The 21,391-nt window shown below is 35.5% G+C and overlaps 1 protein-coding gene across 7 annotated transcripts in view; it reads right to left on the reverse strand.

The window, feature by feature from the left end:
• Nucleotides 1-1,364: 1,364 nt before the first annotated feature.
• LOC134528397 (mannosylglucosyl-3-phosphoglycerate phosphatase) overlaps nt 1,365-21,391 on the reverse strand; it is a 40,579-nt gene continuing 20,552 nt past the window's right edge. For all 7 annotated transcript variants that reach the window (XM_063361992.1, XM_063361996.1, XM_063361994.1 and 4 more), the window contains 3 exons: nt 20,503-20,630; nt 19,395-19,635; nt 1,365-16,313 (listed from right to left, as the gene is read on the reverse strand). In XM_063361992.1, the coding sequence (XP_063218062.1) occupies nt 16,209-16,313; nt 19,395-19,635; nt 20,503-20,630 (474 nt within the window). In that variant the 3' untranslated portion in view covers nt 1,365-16,208. The remainder of the gene's footprint in view (nt 16,314-19,394; nt 19,636-20,502; nt 20,631-21,391) is intronic.

Raw genomic sequence — 21,391 nt, forward strand, 5'->3', positions numbered from 1 at the left:
CAGCATTTTGATTAGTTAGGATGGCTATAGACTCACTAAGATGGAAAATTTAAGAGAATTTTCACAATTCTGAAAGGAATTAATGATGTAGAACGAGCAGGTATCTTTTCCCAGAATGTTTTAAAAATAACTTTGGGCTGAAATTACAACTAATAGCTTATCAATATTGGTTGGTGAGGCGGGTTCTCTAGCGTGGTGAATGGACGTCCTGCCGAAGGATGTCACACAGAGGCCAACTGAGGTACATCAGGAACCCAGGTGACTGAGCCAGTAAGGAATGGAGGTGAAGTTAATGTCAGTGATCAAGAATTGGCATGCTATCCAAAGAAGCTGTGTCAATGTTTTATTCAGCGCCAAGTGGTAAATAGTGTAATTTGGGAACTAGAAAAAAAGTTATCACAGAATCATTAAGTAGCTACATCATATATATATGCCTATGTGCATTTACCGAACCAGGATAGCTTTTTTTTTTTTTTTTATATTATTATCACACTGTTGCTGATAAGATGCTGTCAAATAAACAGTGGGGCGTGACCAGGGAGAAGATATTAAATTTTTTTTTTGTAAAATACCACTTACCAGGCCATCAAGTTTTAAGAACAATTGCTACAGATAAAAATTAATGCTATTTGAAATCTTTAGCAGACAATACCAAACACACTGCAGAGTGGAAGGAAAACTTGACAACGCCCGTAGAGCCTTATCTCTAATACTTGTAAAAGTAACGGTATTTCACTTGCTGTGGCCTGCTGGGAGCTGAATGGCGGTTCGCAATGCCTGCGCTCCCGGCCTCAACTGATCCTGCTACGGCGACGAGTACGGGTAATCCTGGAAGGACACACACTTCAGTTGTGCTCTGCCAGGTTAATCGGACAAGGTTGTTATGTGTATCACACTACCTGTGCAAAAAAAATAAAGTGAACAATAAAAAAAAAACTCATTACTAAATGTGCTTTTTTCAGGTCCGTCCTTTCGTATGTATATTTTTTTTGCAACCCCAGGGAAAAAAAAAATATTTCTTTACTATCTGAATTAATTTTATTTTCCAGGAAAGGAAAAGCCTGGGAAGAAATATCCTGCAACGTGATAGGACAAACTGGTCTGGCCTTCATGGTGTAGCTGTTGCAGTGGTCGGTTCCTAACCCTGAAGATGTCTGCTCCAATGCAGCACACACAACCACTGCAACTATCAATGGCCGTAAAAGCATGCAGTCTACTATAGTCGACAGTGTAGAGTGTATTAAGTTGATCGAGAGCAGATGAGGAAACACACACAAGCTGCACCCATCCTGTGAGCATCATTTTGCATCCTCACTACTTTGAACATACAGGATACAAGTTTACTGCTGAAAGAAACCATGAAGTTGTCGCAACAGTTTTATTTCAACAAAATGTTTAAAAAATACAATTAAAAATAAAGCAAATACATTTCCACACATGATTATTTGAGGCATTTTCACTGGAAGAGGACTTCATGCATTGTTAATGGACTTGTCAAATTGGAGGGGGGGAGGGGGGGGGGGGCACTTGTGCAATTGTATTCCTGTGGTTTGGAAGGAGACATTAACAGTAGCTTTTTGTCGACATGGCGTGAGATTTCCATGAACATTATATATATTTATTTATATTTGGACATATGCCTTAACAAGTCTGCGCAGCGCACACTCAGCTGGATAGCTTGAGCGGATAGCCACGGAGGTGGGTGATGGGAGCTCGGGCGATGTGAGCGGCTGGATGAATGTTCGAAGAAGAATGGCAGTTGGCGGGGGTCAGGATTGTGAACGAGCGTTCAGGATTTGATCCCCTGAGGACAGGAAGTGAAGACGTACCAAGGAGATGAAGGTTTTGAAGCACCGTGTTTTATCGCATAATCATCGCACACACATAATTCGTCGCACCTTTATTTTAGGACACCAAAATTTGGAGAGAGAAAATTTCTCACGTAAACGTCGCATGATGTTTTCAGATTCCGAGCGCTTTGTGAAGGTAGTTTTGCTGTATAAAACACTCAAATCTAATATTCATTCATATGTTAGCGCTTACTTGTTAAATAAACAGAAATACAAAGTTGCCTGATGTGTAAATTTTCTTTTAAAGAAGCTTTCAAATGTTATAACTTTTAACTTTTCGTCTTCGTCGCCGCTGTGTACCGCTTATAAAAATGTAGTCAGCGCCAGTTGGCATCATTCATGTTTGATTATGTTGATTCTCGTATAGAGCATGCGCACACAGTCAAGTATCAATACAGATAGCTCATCAATTGCATGCAACGCACGTGATCAGTCTGGTGCTGACTTAACTACATTTGATAACCCATGCTATCTCGTGGTGTGTACTAAGATAGTTATGCGCTCCGACTCATGTTTGTGTCAAAGTTTTGGTTTTCCTATTTAAAGTTTAACAAAATGATTTTGTTGCATGACTTAGTAATTTTAATTGTTTGGCGTGCTCTTGTGTACTCTACTTTTTTTTTAATGAACGTACTTAATTTGAATAGGTTTTGTTTAATGAATAACTTTACCTAACAAAAATGCTTTTTTTCACATAATCGTCACACCCATACTTTTAAAACTTGATTTTAGTATAAAATGTGCGACAATTATTTGATAAAACACGGTACTTGGTTACGACTCAGTAAGAAGTGAGGAAAGTGGAATGGTGGAAAAGCAGAGGATATGGTGACAGTTTACAACAGAGCTGATACTTATCATAAAATATAGTGGATGATGAAAGTGACAAACAGAAAGGCAGCAGGAATCGATACTTACAATAAGCTCTAAATTACTTGTCATACAGAGAAATGGTCTTGATTACAAATAAAATCTCCACTTAAACTGGTTTGCTTTTAGAAGACAAATTATAATATGAATAATTATAACAATTATAGCATATGTATATTTTTCATATTGAGCAGAAGAGAGTGCCATTAATAGTTGTCACTGCTAATCAGTAGTAACAAAAAAAAAATGACTAGAAAAATACTCAGGTTAAAAAAAAAGTGAGCAAAAGGAAATGCTGGAATGTCAAGGAATACACAACTAGAATTTACTAAGGGGCAAAATTGAAATAACACTTTTTCTCACACAAAGCTTATCAATGTCTTAATATGTAACAACCAACACACAAAGCTTTCAAAACGAACAATTGTAAGAACTAACAAAATCAAGCCATCCTCAAGCAGGTACACAACATCTACGCTTTACTACTTGGTACATGTTTGAACACATCATGTACCTTAGTTTAGATAAACTCTTAAGAAATTTCAGATAATTTAACAACTATGTAGATATTTAATTTCTCAATGAGAAGAATATGCTGTCTTTTTAGCTCTTGACTGTACATAAAATACAATGCCCAAGGGTGCAACACTGAAAACTCAGAGTCACACGTCATGCGATATTAACACACACTGCAGTAAACAAAATAATTATGAAGTATTACAAAGTCTTGATTAAGACCACTTTTCTAAGCAAATGACAAAAACTAAGGGATTCATGATGCTATAACAACATTCCAAAACATAAATTTTTAAAACAATACATACACACTGACACTAATATACATAAGGAAATAGAAGTTATTGTATTTTCAAAGAGAAACATCAAGCACAGCAGTATGTTTTGATTTGTATATTTTCAAGTATTTTTTTTTAAAGGTGGTGTACAATTACTGCAGTTCATTCACATAAATGGAACAACTGTTGTAATTTCATTGTACGAGCAAAATGAACAAAAAGATTTGCTAACATTCAAGTTATCGCATATCGGAACTCAGAAAAGTGGACACACAATCTTTGTGCACTAAGCCATCAAAAGGAATTTAAATGCCATTCAGATTACATGTGAACATGAAAATACCATGTACGTCAGACTTACATGGTGTAATTTATTATTACTCATGCTTCAAGTTGCCAGACAACATACTTGCAGCTCACCAACCCTCGGGACTCAACATCAAACTACCAAAGGGTGTTAGTAGCGTGATACAAGCGAGGTTCACAAATCACTTCAAATTGTCAGAGCCAATAAAATGGGCGAACCACCAGTTATAGTAATTCCATTAGATTCACATCGCACTCGGGTCTATCGATGGCAGTCTGATTTATTTCAAATGCACTTGCATGGAATTCATTGAATCTTTTATTCAACACCACAGGAAGATTCTCTTTAATTATTTATGAGAAAAATGATAGAAGTTGCATTTAAATAATTTCCTGGCTTCGCCCATTTTTTTTTTGTGGATACATTTTGACACCTTTCAGATGACACAGCTACAGCCAGCAAAGTATTAACATCCATATTTTTTTTGCGACATTAACAAAAATAAATTACACTTTCACTAAACATAGTTATTTATGTATTTTATGTGCAATGTATGTACATATTTACCACATTAAACTTATAAAAATTTTAGGCCATAGATATTTGTTCAAAAACAGTTATGAATTGCAATAATTATGGTGTTCTCAAAGCTTCTTCTTCTATACATTTCAAAAGGTAAAATTACTGAATCAAAATACAGTATTTTGCTTCATCTATTGTTTTATTTGAAACTTTTAATACCATTTAAACAAATAAAAAAATTTTCTGGCTATCAATATATTTCAGTCATAGCTAAATGTTGAAACTATGTTTTCTGAAACAGAGTACTGACAGGACAAGCGAAAACTAACCGCAAGCAGCCTGCATCTCGAGGCGAAACTTGAGCAAGCAACAGGACGGAAGAGAAGCTTGCAGGCAAAACGTTATCCTGGATTGCTCCAAACATTACACGTTGCATAGTTCTGAGCTAGTCTCTGCTGAGGTCATCACAGGTGCGATATGTCTGCATGTGGAGTGTGCTTGAAAGAAATATTTCCCTCAATGAATATTGGCTGGAGAATTGAACAATCATCTTTATATGTATCACAGAAAATGTTTAAATATGTATATGTAAATGAAGTAAACAAGAGCAAAACTAACTACTGTATACTAAATATATATTATGAAACTGCACAAATAAATTCGTACTTTAATTATATGTAGTTTTCCGGTTTTGCCATTTATGTTCAAATGTAAAGTCCAAAAATTTCACATGCTTTAGGAAATCTAAACCGTTAAATCTTTTTTGTCCAGTTCGTCACATGAAATCCCTTTACAACAGGAAGGAGAACTAAGTAGATTAGTAATTAGTAAAAGCTGATTAGTGTGGTGTTGCACCATGTTCCAAGGTTTCGAAAATATGTTAAATAATGATAACCGGTGGATGGCAAGGAGAGTGCACAACATATCATCTCAGGACATAGAACCACTTTGCCCACTTTTTTAAACTTTTCAATTCTCTCCTTTTGTTGCTGGTAATGATATATTATTATAGATTATAAAGAATTTGGGGGAGGGGGCCCGACAAAATAATTTGTCCCCGGGCCTTTGGTTCCTCTATGGCCCTGACACACACCACGTGCCCAAGGACGGGAATACCTGGATGCTGCACTGAAGCGCGGAAATACTACTGTGAGTATTACAAGTTACGTCATAGTGCGGGCAAAACAAACATTTCCAATTCCCAGCCCAGTCGCTACAATACTGTAACTTGACAGTTTACGTTAATGACCATTTTGCAGACCTGTATTAACAGAGCTTGACTTATAAACAGCAAAATGGAATTGTGGAAATAATTAGCTACAGAGTCGAGGACTTGATAATGCAATCAAAAGCTAATGTACGATTAACACCTACATTACTTCAACAGGATTGCAATTAGGAATGGTTTTTATTGTGCAGGCTACTTTATAAGCTAGGTATGTGGAATTTAATCTGGCAATGCAATGGACAGTATAATATAAATTTGTATTCCAAATTGATTGATAAAAATTTGTATACATGTAAACTACTACACTAAGATAAGCTCGCCACATTTCCACAAAATTCATAACATAGCAATCAATACGTTGATTCTGACACACATTCAGAGAGCAGAGAGAGAGCTTATTGCAATTCATAAAGCACAGTTGAGCTTACTACGTATTTGTATGATAAGTTACAAACTTACACAAGAAATGTAAACCCTATTTTGGTAACAAAAACAATCAAAAACAACAATCAGAGGTCACTGCTTGAACACAAAATATTATAAATTTATACATATAAGCAAACGCCAATGTCTTCATATACATTCTGTATGAAGAACATTGTTACAAAAAACATCGGGCCATACCCTAACTAGTTTGTAACTCAAGGACATACCTATCACACAATTTGGTTCATTATGCAATTTTTTTTTGTGAGAATATATTTGAAATAGTAATGTGCTAGTGATAATTAATACTATTTTCTATTATTTTCTAGCTGATCAAATCTAATCACCCCAAACAGTGATTTAGGCTATTGCTACAAAAAGTAAAAATTGATTTAATTTGAGAAGGCAATATTTTAAGCTTGCAATTATACGTTTGTTCCCACTGCAATAAATTTCTGTAAGCGTATCAATGTAGACAAAAACATAATAATCTTATGAGCACTTATGAAATCATGTGTTACTGCAAAAAAAAATCAATCAAAATAGTTTCACTACCAAAAGTACCTTTCAAATTACACACCTTGTTTTATTTAGTAGTATGTAATAAAGAACATAAACTTCAAAACACTGACTGCTGATGTCACCACGGAAGAATCATAAGAAACAGTGAACGTCAGGCATTCCATACGATTATGAAAAGTGAGTTGACAATTATTTATAAACCACGTGTGTTGAATATAGCTCAAAAATCTAGCTAAGTCTTGTATTCAATATTTTACCATTAGGACATTGTCATTTTGAACCTACAAGAAATGTTTAGTGTTTGGCTCGACATCAGCACAGGACTGAGCTCTGTGCAACCGTGGACTGGGTAATTATTACGACAGTTGTGGAGGTTACATTCGTGGTCCATGTCGTGTGTTTAATGATGTCGCTTACAACAAAACATCAAGGTAAAAAAAAACTTAGGACTGAGCCCTACAAGGATGTTTCAATACACAACTGAATTCCACAGCGATAAATTCTTAATTGAAAGTGTTCCCCCCACTGAAAATATTTCTCATTTGTACAGAACGACAGCTCTCATAGTAATTCATGTGAACATAACCACTAAGTCTATTACAGCTCCAAACAGAAATGTGGTATTTTACAGCAATAAGGGCTTTAGGAGAAAAAAAAGCTGGCTTGTTTGTCATCAAAAGGAGCACATGGATGTTCAGCCACGAACTTAAACGCAAAGCAAGAAATGTGTATTCCACTTAATGTGAACACGTTCAAATATTTTTTAAGTGAATGGTTTCAGTGAATAAGGCATCTCTAGACGAGATGTTGCCAACTGGAACAGGTTTAAGATATTTCAAGTTGAATTTTTTTGCATTTTTTGACAGGAATGACAGTGAATTTGATTTCACAATGTTTACATTAGTTGGAATGCACTACGTGTCCAAAATATCACCAAATTTATCCTTAAACTGCTTTCAACTTACTTTATTTCTTAAAAGTTTTGCCTTTCGCACATCCTGTATTAGGTACCTTTGTTAAGTGAGACAGCTTTACAAAATTTTAAATTTTGTTTTCATGTCTAAAATACAGTTTTAACACACATGTGCAACTGTAATGCATTTATTCACTTAACCTCCTCGGACCCAAACACCTTTCAACTAATAACACCTCAGTCTGAATGTACAGAATAGTGTACATACCTATCTATATCTTTGAGCAGTTGAAACACACATTTGAAAAATTTCCATGAATTCAGACCAAATGTACACTATACCGTACATGTATAATTGAGCTAGTCCATTTGTTGATACTGTCTAAGGAAATAAATAAAAATAATAACATTTGTTTGAGTGCTTGCAGCTATGGTGACATCCTTGTAGTTGCACTGTTTTGTTGGTAAACAATATTCTCTCATTCTTTTCAAATTATTACTTGTTGGCTTTGTTTATTTGGTTTATTAGGTATACAATTTATTAACTAAATAATGCTTATGATCCCAGAAAATATATTTTTTGTTATTTGACACAAGTGAAATATGATGTACACTATCATGTACATTCGGTCTCAGCTGCAATTTGTAACATTTGGCACTTAGCAGGTTATGTTTGTTTATTGTGTACTTGAGACGAGAAGTATATTGTGATTGATTATGGCTCCCAAGAAGTTAACTACATCACAAATATTAGATTTGATTGAGAGTGGTGATGTGTCTGATATTGAAGGGCTAAGTGAAGAAGAAGATACTGTGATTGACGAAACAGCTGTAGTCAACAAAGATAGCGAAGAAGAGGTTATAGAGGATGATGAGAACATTGCAGTGTTAGATGTACAGAATGAAGAAGAGGTTGCAGGTGAAGATGTTCATGACGATATTAGAGATATGTTGGAGTTGACCACAGCAAAACAAAATATAACATGGCGAAGGCGAATTTTTACCACCCGAGAACCACCAGAATTTCAAACTCAAGTTCCAGAACCTGTTTTAGAGCCCTACGAGTACTTCCAAAGGTACATACCACTGGACTTTTATGAGAAGGCAGTCACGTTCACCAATATATATGCGCTTCAAACAGGTGCAACAAAATTCAAGCCTGCGACAGCAGTTGAAGTAGAAATTTTATTTGCACTTCACATAGCTACAGGATGCCTGAACTTCCCTAGGATCCGCATGTAGTGGCAGTCTGTGTTAGGTCTGGGATTGTTCCAAGAGAATATGACGAGGGATCGTTTTTTCCAACTACGAACCAATTTGCATTTTGTAAATAATTTATAAAAACCAGACGGATGCACTGACGTGTTTTGGAAAGTAAGACCAATTTTTTATATTGTTCGAAGTTGTCGTTTACAGCTTCATGTTGAGCGTGAAATTGCTATAGACGAGCAAATGATTCCCTTCACTGGGAAACTTGGTGTGAAGCAATATGTAAAGGGAAAACCTAATCCATGGGGAATAAAAAATTTTGTGCTTTGTGGGACATCCGGTTTAGCATACGACTTTGTGCTGTATCAAGGTAGTACGTACAACTGGATTTGACAATGGCATTCAGAAAAAATTTGGACTGGGTTTGGCAGTAGTCCTCAAGTTGACGGAGAGAGTGGTACAACTAGGATACATCCTCTTTTTTGACAACTGGTTTACTTCCTACAATCTCCTTCAACTTCTAAAATCAAAAATTATTTTCGCAGGTGGAACGAATTGTGAAAATAGATTTGCTAACAGACAAAAACATGAAAAAGAATAATGTAAGGGGTGTGACACTTTTTTTGAGTGTCCCTTCCCTCTTCTCTTTTTCTCCTTGTGTTTTTGTTTGTTGACGGATGATGCGTGCAGTTGGTTTTTGAAGCTAATGCATGTGAATGCAGTGGAGCCGCCTGGACCCTCTCAGAGTTTAATGCCCTTGGCCCCATTTTTGACTGTTAATGCTTTTTTTTATATGTGCATATTGTTGGTTTTTCTCTTTTTAATATTTTTTTTTATTTAATTGTTTTTGTATTGTAATTTGTTTATGAAGTCGAAGTTGTTGACGTTGATTTTAATTTGGCCAATTACAGCTAGCATCACACTATTCTTTTTTTCTTACGACGCCACCCCCCTTTTACCTTTTAATTCTTGATAAGCTCTGGGGGTGTCACAGGGGCTACACTGAAGAGCTAGTTAGTACTGATCATGAGATAGTATTATGTAAATGGTTGGATAATAGAACTGTCACAATGGCTTCCAATTTTTTGGGTATTGGGGCTGAAGATGAAGTGCGCAGGTATGAAAAGGCCACGAAAACCTATATGCCAGTTCACAGACCTGAAATCATAAAATCTTACAACCAAGTCATGGGTGGAGTTGACCAGTACGACAGATTTGTGAGTTTTCACAGGATCAGTCTTCGTTCGAAGAAGTGGACACTGAGAATGGCATTCCATGCCTGGCTGGAATACAAGCGTGACTGCAAGGGAAACGATATCCCGAAAAACCAGATTTTGGATCAGTTGGCATTTCGCTTTCAAGTAGTTGATAGCCTGCTGAAAGTTGGTAAAATAATAGGCAGGAAAAGTGGACGGCCCTCTTTGGAAGATGTGCCAGAACTGAATGTCAACGTTCCACGGGTCAAGAAGGAGAAAGCTCCTAGTGCCAATGTTCAGCTGGACAGCATTGACCATTTACCCATTCATGACCAGAAGAAAGAGCCTACGAGATGTAAGAACACAAGATGTACCTAACAGTAAATTCAGGTCTCACATCATGTGCCAGAAGTGCAAAGTGCACCTTTGCCTGACTCGCGAAAGGAAATGTTTTCGTGACTACCATACACCCAAGTAATGAAGTGTTCAAGATAAAATTGAAAAACTATGATTTCTTCCAAACTGTACGCAAAGTTTTTAGTTTACTGAACTCTTGATATGTCTTTCTTCAACTGATGTGTGTAAAATCTATTTAGCCAACTTTTATTGTAGTTTTATTATGCAATTGCAAATATATATTTGACGTCTATTGTTACTGATAAAAGATTGTGATTGATTTATGCAGTGCAAGTTATACTTGTAGGCCTAGCATGCAACACTGAAACAGGGTATTTTTATTGCAATTTGTGTGTTGTATTTTCATTCAAATTTATTTAAAACTGTAGGCTATTACACCTAAGTTAGTTTACTGAACTAACCCAAGACATGCAAATTAGTTTGTAGCACACAACACTAAAACAGTAATATTTTATTCCATTTTGCATTTTGTGAAAAAAAATTTGACAGTTTTCATAAAATAACTGCTGAGTCTGATTGTACAGAATAGTGTACATTAAAAAAAATTATATCCATATAAAAATATATAATGCATCTGGGTACTTTTGTATTATTTATGCGCTTACAAAGGCTAAATTAAATATATAATCCTAAATCATGGTGTAGCCACTTGAAAGCTCAAATATAAAACTATTTTTTTTTTAAAAAAAATGTAGGCCTGTGCAAATATTTGTATTTACGAACACAAACCATTTATTATTCGATTCGACTTCCAATACTAACACTTTAAAATAACAAATATTCAATTGGTAATGAATATTAGATATAGCACACCTCGTTAGTTTGTGGTTTACCAATGTTCACTGATTTGTGTCATTTGTGTGATAAAAATAACAATAAAATTTTTGAACAGGAGTTACAAAAGTTTTTAACAGAGTTTTTAACATGCAACAAGTATTCAAAGTTCACTACTGTCTCGTAAAACAGTAACGGAAAAAAATCACCTGGATGATTCAAAATACGGACTACTTGTGACATCTCAAACACAAAACAAATTAACTATTCTGTATATTCTTTTTCATAATACGTATGTGCAGCAGGAAAAAAAAAGTACTACAACACAAAACATTTTTCTGCATTTTGCAGTTCGCATAAACTTTACTGATCAACATTTAGATAGCTGGTTCTGGGAAATATGGCAATTAAAAACTGAAGAGTAAGGTTGGCTAGGTTATGTTAGGTTAGTTGCATAAATGCATAAAAACAAATTTTAATTTTAAATTCAAATATTTTAACAAACATTATATGTATAATTATTGTGGCTGACTTCAGCTAACAAACCTTTCACTTCAGTATTTATAGTGTAATTTGCCAAAAGGCACTACACTCCATATTTCCCATTTTTTTCCCAATGTATGTTTTACATGATGTGAAATAAAATTTTAAGTGTCATTCCAATTCTCATTCTTAATATGTTTTGGAATTCAATATTCATATTTGAGAATTATCTGGTACCCGTATTCGATTCAAAATAAAAAAACTGATATTAGCACAGACCTAGTAAAATATCAAATGAATGTATCAAATTAATCGTAAGTAAAACATTGTATACAGTTATTACATTTTTAGACTTGGTTCGTTAAAAAAAGTACAGTAAGTAAGAGGTTTCACTAAAATACAAATACTAAAATAATAAAATATTAAAAAGATAACAATAATATTTTAACACTGCAGGTAAGTATAAATTAACAGTATGTACATATAAAATTAAACTAATAAGTACTGAGTAAAACAGATATGAATGAATAACTTCAGACATCTAAAACTAGTTTTAGAGGTACAAAATCAATCTAATATAATTTCTCTCATTTCACCATCTACTGTAGCTACTACAGTTACCATAAGTAAGGTGAGAAGTTATTTTAACCCTTACTTACTGGGTTTGTATGTTTGACTTGCATTCTTCATTATAAAAAAAATTCTTTGAACTTCAAAAAATTTGGTGCTAAAGTAAAGTAATGAGAAATAAACAATATTGTTGCAATCAATAAGTGAAATGTTTATTCTGAATTCTGATAGTAAAAAGTAAGAATATCCATGGTATGCAATTTGTCAGTACAAAAATGGATTTAAATAACTGACTACACTGAAAACTATCTACCCAAGTAGACACTACTGAACAACTAAATTTTTTAAATCATTCGGCAGAACATGGGCTCTTATAACCTCCCTGTAACGGACAATCTAAGAAATGGACTAGACGGCCTTTTGAGATAAATGACACAAACTATTGTGTTTGGTCACCTCACCACAGCAAATGCCTGTTATTATCTAGCGTAGATTGTTTAAAATTTTGTTTCATGCGCTTCCCATAACTAACGGTTCGGCAAGAGTTTACATCAGGTAGACATCTTCCCAGTGAAATATTATCTGAGTTTGATTAGCAAAAGATGCAAAGTATTTTGGCAGCGGCAGCAAGGGAAGCATTCCAGGATTCTACATTTGTGCCCGGGTGACAACAGTGGTTAGAAGTAGCGTAAGTGACCGTTTAGATGCAGAAGGTGAAGTTTTCCAACTAAGCAGTTGCCAGAGTTCAGACGGTATCGACAAGCATACAGAGGGCTGGGAGCGGCTTCACGCAGATACGTCTTGTGACATTTTCCAATAAAATTAAAATGGTTAGAGATACAGAAAATTTACTTAAAACCTTTTATTGTTCATTATGAAATCTGCAACAGTTTTTAGTCCATACTTTTTATCTTTAAAATGTACTGTTTTCAAAGATATCACGAGAAATTGAGGAATTTATTTGGAGATATGGTAGTTAAGTAGGGATGTGCGAAAGTGACTTTATCCACATGAAATGAAAGTGAAAGAAAATTTATCAAGTTTCGCGAAAGTGAAACGAAAATGAATTTTTCTATGAGATAAATATATTCTTAACGAAAGTTAAGCGAAATTTTTTAATTAACAAGAAAAAAAGTGCCCCAAAATTTGCTCTTCAGTAATAAATTCTATTACATAAATCATTTTGGTACCTTTTGATGTATATATAAATATTACTATTTAATAAAATCAACATCCGCCCTAGACCACACAACACAGCCCCATGTCACTCGTAAATTTCAAGAATCAATCCAGATCTTTCAGCGCACAGACTATTTCCTTTACAGTCGTAATGTCGCAGTCTATGATAATATATTTATCACGTGCATGGTACTGATGAAAAAATACGTGAATACTGCGGAACGGCCGCCATCTTGCACCACTGTCACACATGGCTAGCTCAGGAAGCTGTAAACTAGGCAATGGACATGGTCAAAACAAAACATAACAAATGGTTGCTGCCAAGTGGTCATTACATGCAGTGACTTGTTGACCTTTTTGTCTAATTGGCTGTATATTATGAGGATTTTATATGCCAGTCAGAGTATTTAAAATTTAAATAAAGCAGACCGTATTTTCATTAACGTAAGTTTTTTTCATCACCACGTAAATTAATCTTAATGGAAATCTTTTTTCTAATTAATGTCTTTATATGATTTGCATATGTTATTACATTATTAGAAATAACAAGCAAATCATATAAAGACATTACAATAGAATCTCAGTGCTAAGTACTTACAGGTACCTCAAGTTTTTGTACTTAGCACTGAAACATGCATACATATCTTTACAAAGAGAAAAAAATATATAAAAAAATAGCTACAGGAGAGCCGCAATGCCATATGTATTCGCAACTGCGACTTGCTTTTTTCCCCTTGTCTAGTTCTCTGAGTATATCCACTTTTTCCTTAAGCGTGAATTGCTTTCGTTTCTTTTTATCTCCAGGATCATTCATATTGTAGCACAAATACAATGCGGTGTTTAAATAACGTAACCTGAAAATAAACTTAACAATAACAATAAACAATCCCGGCACAGACATCAAACAGTATTTTTAGCGTAGCGTAACACTTTTGTCTAAATAATTAATACTTCTCTCAAACCTCCGTCTTTCGATGTATCTAGTGTTGTGTTGCTCACGTCGCATACTACGTACGGTATAATCTATGGTTGTGCGCGCAACTGTTTGTTAACTTTGTTTTGAGAATTTAGAGGTTAGAAAATACGTTGCGTTGGTATTTGTGTATCTTTGTTCTACTACATTAATCATTTAGCTGGAAATTTATTTACCAGTTTAAGTAAATTTTGGTGTAGTAATGCCACGCTACTAGTAGAATTTATACGTTATAGTGAAAATGATACGTTAAACTGAAACCGTTTTGCATGGCTAAGATACGATTTTTGGCGGGGACTTAAAAAAAATTCGTTAAGTGAAATATACTTTATAATAAGGAACGTTATTGTACAGGTATTATACTGTACATTTTTATTAAATTACGATTTCTTTTTCAACTAGAACAAACGAACTTCGGTAAGCTATTGAACTTTCGTTTGGCTCGAAATATTTCGCTAAAAACGAACTTCGACAGATGAAATTCTTACCGAAATCGAAAATGAAAGTAGCAAAATTTCGATTTCGGTATCGGTATACCAAACATTCGCACAACCCTATAGTTAAGCTTTTATCTTTTAACATCACCATTTGACTATAGGAGTGCTCCTCCGAAAAATCTTTCCCCATAATCAACCCTTGTAGTAGCTGTGTTTTACTTCATATAGCGCATCACAATAGATAGATAGCATAAGTGGTAGAAGTACCAACATTTTGAGATCGTTGTTTTTAGCAATTTTTTAAAATGTTATTAAAATTTTGTGTGATATGTTTTTCCTAACAGCAGACAGTTCTCAATTAAAGACTTATTTAATTCATCGGAGATGTCTGTTACTGGGAGTTTCATTGTACATCTATTTTACTAGTATGATAAATAAAGAATGCATTATTAAAATTAGTATGTATTCTGTAAAATTATTATTGTAAATGTAAAATTAGTATTACTCTGAATACCCTTCAAAAATAAATTACTACCTATATTATAACTAAGAGACAAGATTTTATTGTTTTTTATGTTTTTAGTCATATTTAATGTTTAAAACAGATTTTTTATTTTTTTTTCATAAATTATGTTTTTTAAAACTTATCCCACCAAAATAGTGCATTGTTTATATACTACATTTTTAAAATAGTACAAATAACTTTTTTCTAATCTCTATGCATTGATACAAATTTCATCCCAAAATAAAGACATTCCTTGAATTTCCAACAATAAAATCTTTTTTTGTGATTTGAATTAAGCTTTGGTTAAATGTGGCTTAATTTCATGGTATAAATTGCATTTCGGTGTTATTTCGGATTTATCGCAATTCACCATATAATCTTGTCTCTAACTAAATGATGAGTATTATTATTGATACATATTAGAATACACAGTATATTTAAAATTTTTAAATAACTGACTTATTCATCACATGTGCTTTCAAAACAGCAACACACTGACAAAAAAAAATTACTACTGTCCTAGTATTCATACCAGTCCAAGAATAAGTTTAGGTTTTGAAATTTTCATGATGCAAAAAAATAAAAAAATAAAAACAAAAAAAACAAGAACGTTACATTAGAACAACTTGCAGAACCATACATTTACAATATTTAACATAAAAAAAATTCATAAATCTTATACTTTAAAATAATTCTTAGGCAAAAAAAAAGTTAAGCATGGTTACTACAAGGTGTAATTACTCACCTTGAGAAGGCATGAAAAAAAATTTTCACATTAGATTGAATTAAAAACCAAACAATTCATGATACACTTGAACACGACAATCACTGGAACAGCAGTTCACAAACATCTCGACAACCTCCTTCCCAATCACTACGCTATACTCATTACAAGCAAACCTTGAAAGGCAGTGACCGACTTTCCGACAAACGAAACACATGATCTACGACTTCTACGGGCAAAGTGCACGTCACGCACAGCGATGGAAGCGGCGGTACGACGCGACCCTTAACAGAGAGAGCGCTCCGAGCTTCAATTCTGGTCGACGCTCCCCGGCGGCGAGCATTCGTCCTCCACCTCCGGTATTACGGAGTCCTCTTCGAACCGCTGACGCTCGTGCAACAGCTTCTCTCGCGTCTGCAACAACAAGCGCCTTTTAGACGGCGGTCACCCCACCCGGGTCAAACAACTCGCAACATGCCTCACACGAGCACAACTTTATTTATTCCAAGACAGTACAGTTTTTACTAGCAGTGCATGGTAAGTCAAAACAGACTAATTAGTAACTGGGGATTAGTACATGGTTCGTATCCTTTTGAGCAATCAAAAATTGAGTTTTTAGGGATCACTATACTTCATCGTATTCACCACTATCAAGAAGAAAATAAACTGTTAGCAATATCAAAAAATCCATTAAGAAAACAGCAATGTTATATATACTTAATGCACAAAAATTGTTCAGTTAGTTAATTAAATTCTTACAGATAAGCCCCTTTTGTTGAGACTTATCTCTGTAACACACATCTAACCCAAGCATTGCATACATCTTAAATGTGTAGCCCTACCTAACATTTAATTTGATCACCAACACCTACTTTACATAATCAAAACAAGACAGTGTATGTATAACACAACTGTTTAGTTTAAAAGAGTGATAAAAAATAAAAATAATTAATTTTTTTTTAATATATAAAATCATACAATGTGCTTATAACTTTGCTGATTGTACTGTGCATGCACATAGCATTGTTTGCTGACAAGTTGGAAACAAAACAACATTAAAATACCCTTATACTTGCATGTTATCAATCTTTATTGAGGAGTTTTTAAGGACTCTTAGTGAAACTTAAGAACTTTTAAGGGCCCTTATTCATTAAAGACTAACTAGGGATGTTTTAAGAACATTAAGGAGGCATACAAACTCCGTAGTAATTAGGATTTTAGGAATCAATAAATTTTAACTGTGTGGCAAGCAAATACATAAAAATTACTAACAGAAGTTTCAAAGTTTATAAATATATAAACTAAACTTACTTCCTCTACATACTATAGTGATGGGAAAATGTCAGGTTTCACGATCATCCAGATTACAATTTTTGCTGCTTACTCTTCAAGGGAAAACTTTTCTCAGCCTTGTTTATTGTCAGGTAGTAAGTCATAGCAAAGAAGGGAAAAAATGGTAGCAATAGCATTTTTTACCATGCTTAAGACAGAAAAAAAAGGTAGGGAATATATTTGGTAGCAGTAAATATTTTAAAAAATGAAATAGGTAGTCAAATACTAAAAAATAGTTATTTTAGTTTATATAAAGTTGTTTCATTAGTCAGAACTCAAATTCATCCTTCTCTAAGAAACAAAACTGCATATTTAAACTATCAACACCATATCCATCTATCAGTTGTACAAGAGATGACCTCAAATACGAGAACCACTTCAAGGTTGGGTCAATCTAGAACAAATGATGGTGTTGAATTTTGGGTGGCCTCGATTTTGCCACGACCTTGACCACAAGAAACTTTCACATGTCAATGAATACTGGGAGATAAAAAAGGAACTCAAAAATAAGACAACTTTAAAAACAAGATGACTCTGAAAACATGATGACTTTGAAAAAACATCGTAACTTTGATTATAAGACAAATATTATTGTATATACAGTAGAATCCCGCAGATGCAACCCCCCTCTGATGTGTCCAATCCGTTTATATGACCGTTTTTTGAGAAACCGTGAAAAATTTGAGCAGAGAAAGTCGAAAATTTGAGTAAAATCGGCTGAAAAACAAGTCTGTTACAATATGTGTTTATCTTGGCGAGCGCTGTACTACAATCAGGCAGGCATACAAAAGACTGCTAAAAATAGATACCACCCCTCTAGACTATCCATGCTAGCCAGTACCGGCGCGCATCACCTGATAGCATCTACGCACGCGTCTATTGCCGTCCCGGTCCCGTGCCTTTGTCTTGCGACTGGTTAGTGTGATGTGATCTTGCCAGCTGTCACTGGCCACAAAAAGCTGTGTTCACTGTGTTAACGACGTCGCCAGGTGTTTGGTTCTCGGCTATTTTTCTGTAACATCGCAGACTTCACACATGCGCAGCTAAACAAAAAAAAAAAAAAATGCGTGGAATTATGCTATACACCTCGGACTTGCATACCCCGAACAATCGCGCTAAGTGAACTCGCGTCACGCGAGTTCGGCTATGCTAGCCGGCTGGTGGTTATTTTCGTTCAAAACGTGGCAAAGGAACTTGTGTGGATCAGGTAGAAAACATTCGGCTATAAACAAAAGATATAAGAACAATGCTATCCTGAAATGCTGTGACATGTTTTTGGAGTAGATAATCACAGCGACAGACCGACAGGATGCGCTCCCGCCCTTGCCGTCAGTGATGTTTATTTTGACAGCTCAAGCAATTATCTTTTCCACGACCCTTCACAGCGTAAAAAAAGAAAAAAAAAACACGGAATGCAGACGGAAAAGTAACTAAGCAGTAAAATAAATATATTTACGGCCCTGCTAAATTTTTCTATTCAATAAAATTTGAGGTATTAGTGATTTTTCAGCAGAAACTGCTGTGTGACTAATAAACAAATTGTATCATAAACTTATAAAGTATTTATTAACGGCGAAGGACAGTCGTATAAGCCCATAAAAATATTTATTTTACCGAGAATGGACTATACAACCTGGCTTTTGCCACACGCGGTGTGGGAGGGGAGGAGGATGGTGGCCCGACGAGTTTCTTACACTCTCGCAGAAGCTACCACAGCGGCTTTTTGTGCCGGCGGGTTAAGATAACATGACAGTTGAGACAGCTTTTCGTGCGGGCGGGTTAAGATAACATGACAGCTGAGACAGCTTTTCGTGCGATAGTGGACGCGCCGAGCTCGGCTAGACACTGCCCGAGCGGCATTCACACAATGTATCCGACGATGCGGTGACACCCCGAATTCTCTATTGTGACCATTCCGTTTATAAGTCCGTTTTTCCGGGAACCGTGAGGGGTCGCATCAGCGGGTTTCTACTGTATGTACATACTCAAAAAAATTCAATTCGACAACCTTTGTTACAATATTATAATGATTATAAGATGACAAATATAAGATAGGTATGAATAACAGACAATTTTAAACATAATAGGTATAACGAATATAAGATTGCTTGCGACATGAGACGACCCGACTGATAGCGAACACAAGCCAGCAGCACGGCCCACCTCGTCGGTGAGGAGGATGATGCGGCCCTCGACGCGCGGGCCGAGCTGGCAGGACTCGCTCTCCAGGTCCTCGAGGCTGGCCCGGCGCAGCAGGCGGCCCCGGGGCGGCTGGGGGGGGCCGGGGCCGGGGGAGTGGCGGGAGGCTCCCGGGCTGCCGCCGGCGTCCAGCGTGCCGGCGCGCCGCAGCGGGGGCGGGCCGTCCAGGTCCGCCGAGGCGTCCAGCATCTTCACCAGGCTGTGCCTGCAACCATGACAACCACTGTGCGGTCCATCCTCGCTCATCTTCGCACAACATCGCCAGGAAGTGTAGCGTAACCATTCCAACTGACATTACTCTAATGAAGGTTGCTCCTCAACATCTTCAATTTAAACCCACATGTTTAATACATAGTTTACAATTATAATTATTTATCGAAATAATCGGTGAAACGATACAAAAATAATATATTTAAACATATTTTTAGTGTCTCTACTGCAAGCTATTTTCAATAATTAAAAAAAAAAAAAGGCAGTAATATGCATAACATCTTATAGGCAGGAACCTGTAAAAAAATTGTGATCGTGATAAAACTCGAAAAATAACACAAATGTTATCTGTTCCTACTGTGCTCGTGTTTTGTACCTCTTCTCCCCCACACACACAGAACCATCACCGTATCCACATGCCAGGCCAAGGACTGAAAAACCTACACATTCAGCAAATGTAAGAGCTTACTCGAAAAACTACACGCTCCGCACCTGAAACTGCATTACTTGCGTGCCAGTTTTGATCACTTTTTTTTTTTTTTTACTGCCTTTGAAATGTCATCTGTGGTGACAGATGATAAGACAGAATATTACTTCTGCATTACTGAATTTCTAGGAAAAGAGAGCGCTAATGAAGTTGTTCGAGTGGAGTCGATTCCGAAACCAGAATCGACCCTTAACTAATAATATCTAATAAATGTTGTAGGTTGAAGATTAAAATTTTGGTGAATATATTTCTTTACTTTTCTTTTAATTGTCCTTCATTGGATCATCGAATTGTGTGTTCATATTTCGTTCCCCTTCCTCCAAAATGTTCTGAGCGTACAGACACCGGGCTCCAAAGAGCCAGCCGCGGCCTCACCTGCGCGACAGCGTGACGAGACTCTGACGGTGCTTCGAGTGCCACTTGGACTTGCCCAGCCGGATGTCGATGGCTTTGAAGTGGTTCTGGATGGCCAGCCCCAGGTCTGGACACTCCTCGTCATCCACCTGGAAGAGAGACGGCTGTAGCTCTGATTCCCGACAGACTGCCTGCTTGCCTGCCTGGTCTAAGCTGATCATCTAACACCATCGCTATTACAATATGTTCTGATTAATAAATGTTAATTCATACTCTTCAATTATTTCATATATTTTTTTAAGTTATGTATTGAAAGAGAAATAATTTTTTGATATTATTTTTACATATTTTTTTTTCTTTCAAAAAACTGGAGATGTGTTATATTTATTTTTTGTAAGATTCTTATATTTTGTATTTTCTAACAAACACAACACCAAACTTTTTTTAATATTTATTTCACCAAGCTAGTATATGTAACTTTGATTGTGAAATATTACTTTTTACAATAAAACAATTTGTATTGAGCATATCTGGCATTTTTGTGCATTCAAAAAAAAGTACTAATCAATAACAGAAAAATTAGTTGATAAAAGAGCCAACCAAAAAAAAAATTAATTATTCTTATCCATACATTTTGGGACAAACTTCACACTGGAATAGTGACATTTGTTAAATTTTGTATGTTGAAATTAATTTTCTTTTGTAATAAGAATTAATGTTTGTTTAAAATCAGCTTAATTTAATTATATATATTGCAATTTGGTGTTATATGATTCAATAACATGCTTTACGGTGTTATTTCTGTTATATCGCAATCCACCATATAAGCCATGGTCCCATGGAGTGTAAGTACAATCCTTGTTCTAAGTGTGATAAAGAACTTCAGTGAATGTGTGAGACTTGTACTTGC

The sequence above is a fragment of the Bacillus rossius genome, chromosome 1, assembly GCF_032445375.1.
Source record: "Bacillus rossius redtenbacheri isolate Brsri chromosome 1, Brsri_v3, whole genome shotgun sequence".
NCBI lineage: Eukaryota > Metazoa > Arthropoda > Insecta > Phasmatodea > Bacillidae > Bacillus > Bacillus rossius.